General features: G+C 36.5%; 1 protein-coding gene across 1 annotated transcript in view; it reads left to right on the forward strand.

The window, feature by feature from the left end:
• Positions 1-12,242, forward strand: part of DBT (dihydrolipoamide branched chain transacylase E2) — a 43,825-nt gene that overhangs the window by 4,293 nt on the left and 27,290 nt on the right. Inside the window, exons 2-4 of the mRNA XM_082856109.1 lie at positions 4,100-4,220; positions 7,437-7,512; positions 9,054-9,235. Of these exons, the coding sequence (XP_082712235.1) occupies positions 4,100-4,220; positions 7,437-7,512; positions 9,054-9,235 (379 nt within the window). The remainder of the gene's footprint in view (positions 1-4,099; positions 4,221-7,436; positions 7,513-9,053; positions 9,236-12,242) is intronic.

The raw sequence follows: 12,242 nt of genomic DNA on the forward strand, positions 1-12,242 counted from the left end.
GTAGTTTTGATTTGCATTTCTCTAATAATTAGTGATGTTGAACAGCTTTTCATGTGCTTCTTGGCCATCTGTATGTCTTCTTTGGAGAAATGTCTATTTAGGTCTTCTGCCCATTTTTGGATTGGGTTGTTTATTTTTTTAATATTGAGCTGTATGAGCTGTTTATATATTTTGGAGATTAATCCTTTGTCTGTTGGTTCATTGGCAAATATTTTCTCCCATTCTGAAGGTTGTCTTTTTGTCTTGTTTATGGTTTCCTTTGCTGTGCAAAAGCTTTTAAGTTTCATTAGGTCCCATTTGTTTATTTTTGTTTTTATTTCCATTACTCTAGGAGGTGGATCCAAAAAGATCTTGCTGTGATTTATGTCAAAGAGTGCTCTTCCTATGTTTTCCTCTAAGAGTTTTATAGTGTCCGGTCTTACATTAAGGTCTCAAATCCATTTTGAGTTTATTTTTGTGTATGGTGTTAGGGAGTGTTCTAATTTCATTCTTTTACATGTAGCTGTCCAGTTTTCCCAGCACCACTTATTGAAGATGCTGTCTTTTCTCCACTGTATATTCTTGCTACCTGTATCAAAGATAAGATGACCGTATGTGTGTGGGTTTATCTCTGGGCTTTCTATCTTGTTCCATTGATCTATGTTTCTGTTTTTGTGCCAGTAGCATATTGTCTTGATGACTGTAGCTTTGTAGTATAGTCTGAACTCAGGGAGTCTGATTCCTCCAGCTCCATTTTTATCCCTCAAGACTGCTTTGGCTATTCGGGGTCTTTTGTATCTCCATACAAATTTTAAGATTTTTTGTTCTAGTTCTGTAAAAAATGCCATTGGTAATTTGATAGGGATTGCATTGAATCTGTAGATTGCTTTGGGTAGTATAGTCATTTTCACAATATTGATTCTTGCAATCCAAGAACATGGTATATCTCTCTGTCTGTTGGTATTATCTTTAATTTCTTTCATCAGTGTCTTATAATTTTCTGCATACAGGTCTTTTGTCTCCCTAGGCAGGTTTATTCCTAGGTATTTTATTCTTTTTGTTGCAGTGGTAAGTGGGAGTGTTTCCTTAATTTCTCTTTCAGATTTTTCATCATTAGTGTATAGGAATGCAAGAGATTTCTTTGCATTAATTTTGTATCCTGCTACTTTACCAAATTCATTCATTAGCTCTAGTAGTTTTCTGGTGGCATCTTTAGGATTCTCTATGTATAGTATCATGTCACCTGCAAACAGTGACAGTTTTACTTCTTCTTTTCCAATTTCTTTTCCAATATTCCTTTTATTTCTTTTTCTTCTCTGATTGCCGTGGCTAGGACTTCCAAAACTATGTTGAATAATAGTGGTGAGAGTGGATATCCTTGTCTTGTTCCTTTTCTTAGAGGAAATACTTTCAGTTTTTCACCATTGAGAATGATGTTTGCTATGGGTTTGTCATATATGGCCTTTATTATGTTGAGGTAGGTTCCCTGTATACCCACTTTCTGGAGAGTTTTTATCATAAATTGGTGTTGAATTTTGTCAAAAGCTTTTCTGCATCTATTGAGATGATCATATGGTTTTAATCTTCAATTTGTTAATATGGTGTATCACATTGATTGATTTGAGTATATTGAAGAATCCTTGCATCCCTGGGATAAATCCCACTTGATCATGGTGTATGATCCTTTTAATGTGTCGTTGGATTCTGTTTGCCAGTATTTTGTTGAGGATTTTTGCCTATATATTCATCAGTGATATTGGTCTGTAATTTTGTTTTTTTGTAGTATCTTTGTCTGGTTTTGGTATCAGGGTAATAGTGATCTCATAGAATGAGTTTGGGAGTGTTCCTTCCTCTGCAATTTTTTGGAAGAGTTTGAGAAGGATCAGTGTTAGCTCTTCTCTAAATGTTTGATAGAATTCACCTGTGAAGCCTTCTGGTCCTGGACTTTCGTTTGTTGGACGATTAATCCTTTTTCTTCAATAACCCATAATGTATGAGTTCAGACTCCTTAATTTGACATTTACAGTCATCAACAGTTTGGTCCTTGAGCTCCTTCCACTGCTCCCTTTGATAAATTTGATCAAGGCAAATCATACAACTCAACATTAAAAAATGGGCAGAATTGAATGGACATTTTTTCAAAGAAGAAATGCAGATGGCCAACAGGCACATGAAAGATGCTCAACACCACTTATCATCAGGCAAATGCAAACTAAAACCACAATGAGATATCACCTCACACCTGTCAAAATGGCTATCATCAAAAAGAACACCATTAACAAACGTTGGCAAGGTTGTGGAGAAAAGGGAACCCTTGTATACTGTTGGTGGAAATGTAAATTGGTGCAGCCACTGTGGAAAACAGTATGGAGGTTTCTCCAAAAAACTAAAAATAGAACTACCATATGACCCAGCAATGCCGCTCCTGGGTACATATCCAAAAAAACCAAAACATTAATTTGAAAAGATATATGCACCGTAATGTTCATAGCAGCATTATTTACAATTACCAAGATATGGAAGCAACCTAAGTGCCCATCAACAGATGAATGGATCAAGAAGATGTGATATACATACATATATTTATGTATCTATCTATATGTATGTAATGGAATACTATTCAGTCATAAAAAAGAATGGAATTTTGCCATTTGCAGCAACATGAATGGACTTGAAAAGCATTATGCTAAGTGAAGTAAGTCAGAGAAAGAAAAGTACTGTATGTAATCACTTATGTGTGAAATCTAAAAAATACAACAAACTAGTGAATAGAACAAAAAAGCAGCAGACTCACAGATATAGAGAACAAGCTAGTGGTTTCCAGTAGGAGGGAGGGCAATATAGGGGTGACGGTGTGGGAGGTACAAACTTATGGGTGTAAGATAGGCTCAAGGTTGTATTGTACAGCATGGGGAATATAGCCAAAATTTTGTAAGAACTGTAAATGGACTGTAACCTTTAAAAATTGTATTAATTTTTTTTAAAAAAAGTGTGATGTAGTTTATCAGGTATTAATAACATTGAAATGTTAACTTTCAAAATAAAATATTGTACCTTTCACACACTTAGGTTTTGATATATCAAATGAAATACATTCAGTCTTACTTAGTTCTGTAACATTGTATTTTATTATATTAGGATTTTATATAAAATATCAATAGTTAAATCTAAAGAGTTAAATCTATAAATTATGATAAGAAAACCTTTGAGGACAATACTATGTGTGTTTTTCAGTGTCTTTAGATGCTAAAGGAGTCACTTTTTTTTAAGAATAAAGAAGTGATTATTTATTTATTTATTTTTGGCTGCGTTGGGTCTTCGTTGCTGCACTCAGGCTTTCACGGCGAGCGGGGTCTACTCTTCATTGTGGTGCGTGGGCTTCTCATTGCGGTGGCTTCTCTTGTTGCGGAGCACAGGCTGTAGGCACGCGGGCTTCAGTAGTTGTGGCTTGCGGGCTCTAGAGCATGGGCTTCAGTAGTGTGGCACACAGGCTTAGTTGCTCCGCCGCATGTGGGATCTTCCCAGACCCGTGTCCCCTGCATTGGCGGGTGGATTCTTAACCACTGCGCCACCAGGGAAGCCTGCTAGCAGTCACTTTTGAATTCTTTAGTTGTTTTATTTCAGGAAGCCTTTAATGACTCAAATACACCTACAGGCTGTTGTGTTTATATAGAAAACATTGTTAAAACTTTTTTACTTCCGTAGGGAATTTTAGGCAAGGATCATAAGCATGTGGACAAATCAGGATATAATTTTACTAAACAAGGGAATTCCCTGGCGATCCAGTGGTTAGGACTACCTGCTTCCACTGCAGGGGGCACAGGTTCAATCCCTGGTTGGGGAACTAAGATACCTCATGCCTCGCGGCATGGCCAAAATAAATAAATAAACAAAAGAACAAGAAAATATTCTGTGTGCTAGGGTTTGAATTCCTTTGTTTTCTTAACCAGAAACTTGTCACTGATGCCAAGTGTTCTGATTTCAGCCTAATTTCATATTGTTTATATCGTGATAATGATTGTTCTACTTTTAGAATAGACTTGAAATTCAGTATATACTTAGAGATATGCCATTAAGATCATTTATAACACCTTTTACTGTTTTGTTTTCCCATCTCTAGAATTGTGTCCGCTACTTTCAAACATGTAATATTCATGTTTTGAAACCAAACTATGTGTCTTTCTTTGGTTATCCTTCATTCAAGTATAATCATCCACATCAGCTTCTGAAAACAACTGCTGGTAAGTATAATCTCAGAATAGCCTGTACAGCATAGTGTTTTATATTTATTCAGTAACTGAAGACTTATCAAAGTAAAAAAGTTGACCTTTTACTTCTAGCCTGGCCCTCCTTGCTCTCCCCACATCTATCCAATTCTCATTTTCTTTTTTTTTGCACCCACTCCCCTTTCACATACTTTCCCTTAATACTTGTGTCTTCATAATGCTGGGACTGGGTTCTCTTGGGCCCTCTGTTCTTTATCATATGACTTACCTAAGTGCAACAGTCAGCATTGATATGACTTAGATTAAATTGTTGACTTAGTAGATTGTATCCTTGTACTCACTGTATTACTGTTTTTTGGATGAGGCACTTAATCTGTCATGTTAAGATAGTGTGATGAGGTGCTTGTGTAAATACAAAGTTCTCTGGCTTTTACCACTTAATTACCTTTCCCCCAACTTTTTCTACCTTGCAAAGAACTTGAGACTTAAGTATTAGATTTGGCAAAGGCACTAAAACTTTTTTTTTTCCTGATGTTCTATTTAGAACCCTGAAAGAACCCTAGACTTCCGTTACAACGTTAAGCTTTTGACAGATACATAGTGCCTTAGTCTGTGCTAGTGATGAAGAATAACGGAATTCCAGGCGGATCCAACCCCTGAGATAAATTAGTCCTTCCATGCCTTGTATATGTCTTCTTCCGCATCACCCTAAGATATGTAAACCTTATCTTCACCATTAAAAAAAAAAAAAGATTTCTATTTTCAAAAGTTGATCTTTTCTCTTTACTTCTCAGAGAAAATAGAGGCCATTCAAGCAGAAACTCCAACTTCTTACCCTAGTCTCTAAACACTTAAGGAGCTTTGGGTTACTAGCTGTGTAACCTTACCCAAGTTACTTAATTTCTCTCTGTTTCATCATTTGGAAAATGGGAGTAACATAGTATCCAACTTTGTATTATTGTGAGAGCAAATCCCAAGGCACTGTTCTACATACTTGGGATACATCCTCTTCCAATTCTTCCCTAACTCAGTAAACAGTTAGGCTAGAAACCTGAAGCCATCTCGATACTTGTCTCAAATCATGTTGATTACCAAGATATGGTAATATTACATCTTAAATGTTTTTAAATCTGTCTTTGCCTTTTCAGACAGCTTTGAAAATATGTAAATATATTAAGTTCTATACTTCAGTTTCTTACCTACAATAGCCTCCTAACTGCTTTCTCTGCCACCCCTCCCCCAGTCCTTTCCATCACACTCCTGCCAGAGATATTTTTCTCTAAAATTATAGATATAAAGTTATAGGTCTGAAATTGTAGATGGGACTCCTATCAGCCAATTATTGCTGAATAGTAACCTTCCCCACAACTTAGTGGCTTAAAGGAACAATGATTTATTGTTCCTCAGGATTCTGGGGGTGGGTTGGTCGGGTGGCTCCTCTGCTGGTTTCACCTGGGCTCACTAATGTGACTGGATTCAGCTACAAGGTCATCTGCTGGTTTCACCTGGGCTCACTAATGTGACTGGATTCAGCTACAAGGTCATCTGGGTCAGAAGGTCCAAGATGGTCTTACACATGTGTCTGACAGTTGGTGCTGGTTTTTAGCTGGGGCATCTCATTTCTCCTCCATGTGGTGTCTCTCATCCTCCAGTAGACTAGAACAGCTTCCTTACATGGGGATCTCAAGGCACATTCCAAGAGGGAGAAAGTGGAGGCTGCGAGGTCCTGTGAGGCTTGCGCTCCAGAACCTACAACTTTACTTCTGCTGTACTCTATTGGTCAAAACAAGTCATAGGCCAGTGTAGATTTAACTAGTGGTAAGATAAACTGTACCTCTAATGGGAACAGCTGCAAAGAATTAATGACCATAATTATTTACCACTGGTTCCTAATTACCTCTAGGATATGTTCCAAACACCTCACCTCATCATGGCACAAAGCCTTAAATCTGGGCTTATTTCTTGCCACGTAGCCTGTCCTCAGCTGTACGGAAGTGTTTGTCATTCCCTAACCACGCTGCATAGTATCATATTCCCATGCCCTTTCACATGCTGTTCCTTGCATAATATTGCTGTGTATAGAGGTGCCATGGTGTACTTACTTGCCATTTTTGATTACTTCAGTTGGTTTCCAATTCTTTATTATAACTCTATGATAACTCTTCCTGAGCAGAAATCTTCGTGTACCTCTGTACTTCTTCAAGGAAAAAAAAAATCTTAAAAGTAAAATTACCTACGGAGTCAAAGAAACAGACTTTTTTTTTTTTTAAGGTTTTTGATTCTTAATGCCAAACTATTTTTCAGAAAGGTTCCAGTTTATACTCTGAGCAGCAGGCTGTGGGAGGCCCCACTTACTACAGAGGAAACAAGAGGTGCTTAAGACCTCCATATCAAAAGTGTATTTCGTATTTCTTAACTACTAATCTCCTCGTGTTTATTAAAGAAAAATTTCCTACCTTAATCAGCTTGTTGTATATTTTATAAGCCATTTTGATTAATAGTAGTTTAAAGATAGAGGAGCGCTCTTCAGTCACTTCGGAGCCATTTGTTAATTTGGAAAAGTGAGAGGATCCATACATACTTTCTGTCTTGGGAATAATTACCATAAATTATCATTGGCATCTAAGTGTTATAAAGAGGGTGTAGAAATTTGAAAAGGAGTAAAAAAAGTGCTAAGAGAAAATAGAAGACTAAAATTTAAGAAGTTGGTAGAACATCATTTGAGCGAATAAGAATTTTCCAAGCCTTCTAGGTATGGATCTGCCTGATTTTTAGACACTGGGAATGAGAAGAGTTGCATGAAGTCAAAAGAGATTTAAGAGCAGGCCATTGATGTTTATTATAGTTTCATAACATGAAACAAGGAGATCCAGCTGAACCTCCCTTTGTCTAATATCTTGTTCTATTTTCTGTTCATTGCTATTATTGCAAAATCTCATTTGTTGGAAGGGCCTCCTATACCCTTGTAAAAGAACATTATTTTGGAAATAGGAAAATGTCAGTTCAGTGGCAATATCAATAGGTCTGTGTCACTGAATAATTTATATAAATCTTGGGTAGTTATGAATAATGAAGAGATTATAAACATTATAAAATGCTTTTTAAAATCTATAAAAATGGAATAATTTCTGCCTCTGCTTGAGAATATTTTCTAATTTTAGATGTCAAAGCATCTGTCTATTAGCAATACATTACATATTTAATGAGATCATTTCTCATTTGTCTTCGAAGCTCTACAGGGACAGATTGTTCAGTTCAAACTCTCAGACATTGGTGAAGGGATTAGAGAAGTCACTGTTAAAGAATGGTAAGTTATTCTGAAAATTTTTTTAAGTAAGTATAAAAATAAGTAGAAATCTATTTAAATTGAGACATCTCTTTCTGTAACATATATGATTTTTTTAAAGCAATAAGGTAATCTAGTTTGTGTTGCCAATATGCTGGTGGCACAATTCATCCTACAGTATGGCATTTTATTCAATGTAATTTATTAAGGATTATTTTTTCCTCATTTAAAAAATTTTTTCACTACCCACCCCTCACTTCAGCTAAAAAAGAGAAATTTGCCTCTAAAAGATATTAAGTTGATATGACCATGTGTTTTGAAAAGCATTTAATGTATGAACTTAGAGCTTTTTTCCAAACTATTTTAAAATAATCATGTAGTCTAAGGTCTCTTTACCGAAAATGACTTCAGTAAGAATGCAAGTACATTTGACTCACCATTACCTGAGAGTTTGCCTATATTTTTAGAAAAGGTTACAATATTAAACCAAAAGACATGAATCAAAAAATAATTTTCAAAAGGTTAAAAAAAAAAGGCTTGAAACAAAAATTAAAAAGCTCTTTACTTAGTCATCCTTCTATCCCTTTTCTTTCTTTCCCTTTCTGGAAAAAAAGGAAACACCTCTGGGTACTGAAATAATTTTCAAAGATTTCTAGAAGTAACAGTTAAGGTGAGTCAGTAGATTCTCTCCCACAATTGTATACTGTTAAAGATCCTTTCAAAAATCTGATTCAGCCACCTGAACATTCTTTCCCTGCAGTTCTCATTATAATTGCTTTGTAGGTTAGAAGAGGACTATAATAACATAAATGTACTTTATGATTTTGTATCTATTGCACTGTGGGATCAAGGAAAGAGCAATGACCTCAGGTCAGAAGAACCTGAATCTGAAACTTATTAGCCATCTTAGAAACAAAGACTAAGAACTCAAACTAAAATTCATGAAATTAAAAAGGAATTATATTGAGGATATCAATTTTTAAAATTTAATTCTAGGGCTTCCCTGGTGGCGCAGTGGTGGTTGAGAGTCTGCCTGCCGATGCAGGGGACACGGATTCGTGCCCCGGTCCAGGAGGATCCCACATGCCGCGGAGCGGCTGGGCCCGTGTGCCATGGCCGCTGAGCCTGCGCGTCCGGAGCTTGCACTCCGCAACGGGAGAGGCCGCAACAGTGAGAGGCCCGCGTACCGCAAAAAAAAAAATTAATTCTAGAAATAATAGGCATTATTAAAATTTGATAAAGCCTAAGACGATAAAAGGAAATAACACTTTTAAAATACATTTTTCATATTTGAGGCAGAAAACCTGACAAATTAATTAAAATTTTTGATTATAGATCTATGAATTTTTAATTATTTTGAAATTTTTTATATTTCTTGAAGGGGCATCAAAGAGCCTCAGGAAGCCACTGTAGTCTCTTCTAAAACATTCTTTGGTATACTATCTGGGACCAAATGCTGGGCTCGATGGATACTGATCTAATTCAGTGTAGCATTTATATTGTTAAGATGATCTGTAATTATCATTGCTCATGTAAAAGTGTCTTGCATCTTTTTCTTTTAGGTATGTAAAAGAAGGAGATACAGTGTCTCAGTTTGATAGCATCTGTGAAGTTCAAAGTGATAAAGCTTCTGTTACTATCACTAGTCGTTACGATGGAGTCATTAAAAAACTATATTATAATCTAGACGATATTGCCTACGTGGGAAAGCCATTAGTAGACATAGAAACGGAAGCTTTAAAAGGTACTGTATATATATGTTCATCTATTTTGCCAAATTGATTACTGCTGTCCTTTTGTCGTTGGGTACCAATTGAAACTGGAGTTTACTTTTAACAACTTACAGGATTTGATTTGGGGGTTTAGAAGCTGAAATCAGGAAAATAGGAAAGGTACTCTGTGATGCATGATTACCTTTTGACCATGTTACCATGTTAAAAACATGTACAGTAATACTTCATTTATCTGGAGGCCTGCCTTCTGGAAACCTTGGTGTTCAAAGAAGCAACAAGCTCTCTTGGGAATTAAAGATTCAAGCTTTAAACACTGGTCACTAATAAAACTTGGAATATGCAAAGATTAAATCTCACATAATGGGATTGCTTTGTTTGCCGCTGATACGAAAACCGAAACACACTCATTGGTGATGGTTATGAAAGCCAAATTTCTTAAAGAGAAGTAGAAGACAAAAGGAGGAAAATCAGAATGAGAAGCAAAGAAACTAGCATTCAGAAGCAGCAGCAACCATAGAACTTATAAGCAGTAGATGTCCTGACAAAAGGGAATTCGTTATGAGAAGTTTACTGGAAAATTAAAACAGTGCGCTGTCCCTATGGTAGCAAATAGCTGGCTCTCTACATCAGAAGTTCCCTTTGGCATTGTTGTGATACACCAAGGTTATGTCATCTAGGAAGATTTGATGTGGGGGCAGGGGGAGCAGAGTCTGTGATGCAACCCTAAGCCCACGATCTATCTAGAAGTGCTGAGATAAAGACATTTCAGTAGTGTAATTTGGAAGTCTAGAAGGAGTCTGAATTAGAGTGGCTGGCTGACTCTTAGTCCTGCAGTCTGTACAATAATATAATAACTAATATCATAGTCACACTTTATAGTTTATAAAATGTTTCACACTTAGTATTTTATTTATTCTTATTTGTGAGGTATTCCAGTTTAATGAATGAAGAATCACTGGGTAATTTGCCCAATGGCTGTGACAAAGCCAAATTTAGAACTCGGATGTCCGGAGTCTTTGTCGAGAATATTTTCAGCTCTAACATGTTGCCTCCAAAAGCTGGAAGGTAACTTATTAAAGCCTTCCTGTTATTTATTTAATTTCTATTATTATAAAAACAGGATGCGTGCATTGTAGAAAGTTACAAAATGCAGAAACACAAAAATAAGAAAATGAAAACACATTCCTACAACTCATTAATCACCACCCTTAACACATTAATGTATGTCATTCCAGACATTTTTCTAGACACATGTACATATGCATTTCGGTATTTTTTTTCTCCCCACCTTCATTGGAGTATAATTGCTTTACAATGTTGTGTTAGTCTCTGCTGTACAACAAAGTGAATTGGCTATATGTATACATACATCCCCATATCCCCTCCCTCTTAAGTCTTCCCTCCCACCCTCCCTATCCCATCCCTCTAGGTCGTCACAAAGCATCAACTTGATCTCCCTGTGCTATGCAGCAGCTTCCCACTAGCCATCCATTTTACATTTGGTAGTGTATATATGTCCATGCCACTCTCTCACTTCGTCCCAGCTTCCCCTTCTCCCCCTGTGTCCTCAAGTCCGTTTTCTATGTCAGTGTCTTTATTCCTGCCCTGCCACTAGGTTCATCAGTACCACTTTTTTATATTCCATATATATGCGTTAACAATACGGTATTTGTTTTTCTCTTTATGACTTACTTCACTCTGTATGACAGACTCTAGGTCCATCCACCTCACTACACATAACTCAATTTCATTCCTTTTAATGGCTGAGTAATATTCCATTGTATATATGTGCCACATCTTCTTTATCCATTCATTTAGGTTGCTTCCATGTACTGGCTATTGTAAATAGTGCTGCAATGAACATTGGGGTACATGATTCCTTTTGAATTATAGTTTTCTCAGGGTATATGCCCAGTAGTGGTATTGCTGGGTCATAAGGTAGTTCTATTTTTAGTTTTTTAAGGAACCTCCATACTGTTCTCCATAGTGGCTGTATCAATTTACATTCCCACTAACAGTGCAAGAGGATTCTCTTTTCTCCACACCCTCTCCAGCATTTATTGTTTGTAGATTTTTTGGTGATGGCCATTCTGACAGGTGTGAGGTGATACCTCATTGTAGTTTTGATTTACATTTCTCTAATAATTAGTGATGTTGAGCAGCTTTTCATGTGCTTCTTGACCATCTGTATATCTTCTTGGAGAAATGTCTATTTAGGTCTTCTGCCCATTTTTGGATTGGGTTGTTTGTTTTTTTCCTATTGAGCTGCATGAGCTGCTTGTATATTTTGGAGATTAATCCTTTGTCAGTTGCTTCTTTTGCAAATATTTTCTCCCATTCGGAGGGTTGTCTTTTCATCTTGTTTATGGTTCCCTTTGCTGTGCAAAAGCTTTTAAGTTTAATTGGTCCCATTTGTTTATTTTTGTTTTTATTTTCATTACTCTAGGAGGTGGGTCAAAAAGGATCTTGCTGTGGTTTATGTCATAGAGTGTTCTGCCTATGTTTTCCTCTAAGAGTTTTATAGTGTCTGGCCCTACATTTATTTATTTTATTTTATTTTATTTTTAACATCTTTATTGGAGTATAATTGCTTTACAAGGGTGCGTTAGTTTCTGCTTTATAACAAAGTGAATCAGCTATACATATACATATATCCCCATATCTCCTCCCTCTTGTGTCTCCCTTCCACCCTCCCTATCCTACCCTTTAGGTCTTTAATCCATTTTGAGTTTATTTTTGGGTATGGTGTTAGGGGGCATTCTAATTTCATTCTTTTACATGTAGTTGTCCAGTTTTTCCAGCACTATTTATTGAAGAGGCTGTCTTTTTTCCATTGTATATTCTTGCCTCCTTTGTCAAAGATAAGGTGACCATATGTGTGTGGGTTTATCTCTGGGCTTTCTATCCTGTTCTATGGATCTGTATTTCTCTTTTTGTGCCAGTACCATACTGTCTTGATTACTGTAGCTTTTTAGCGTAGTTTGAAGTCGGGGAGCCTGATTCCTCCAGCTCCATTTT

This window comes from Leucopleurus acutus, assembly GCF_964270905.1.
Source record: "Leucopleurus acutus genome assembly, chromosome: 2".
Taxonomy (NCBI): Eukaryota; Metazoa; Chordata; class Mammalia; order Artiodactyla; family Delphinidae; genus Leucopleurus; species Leucopleurus acutus.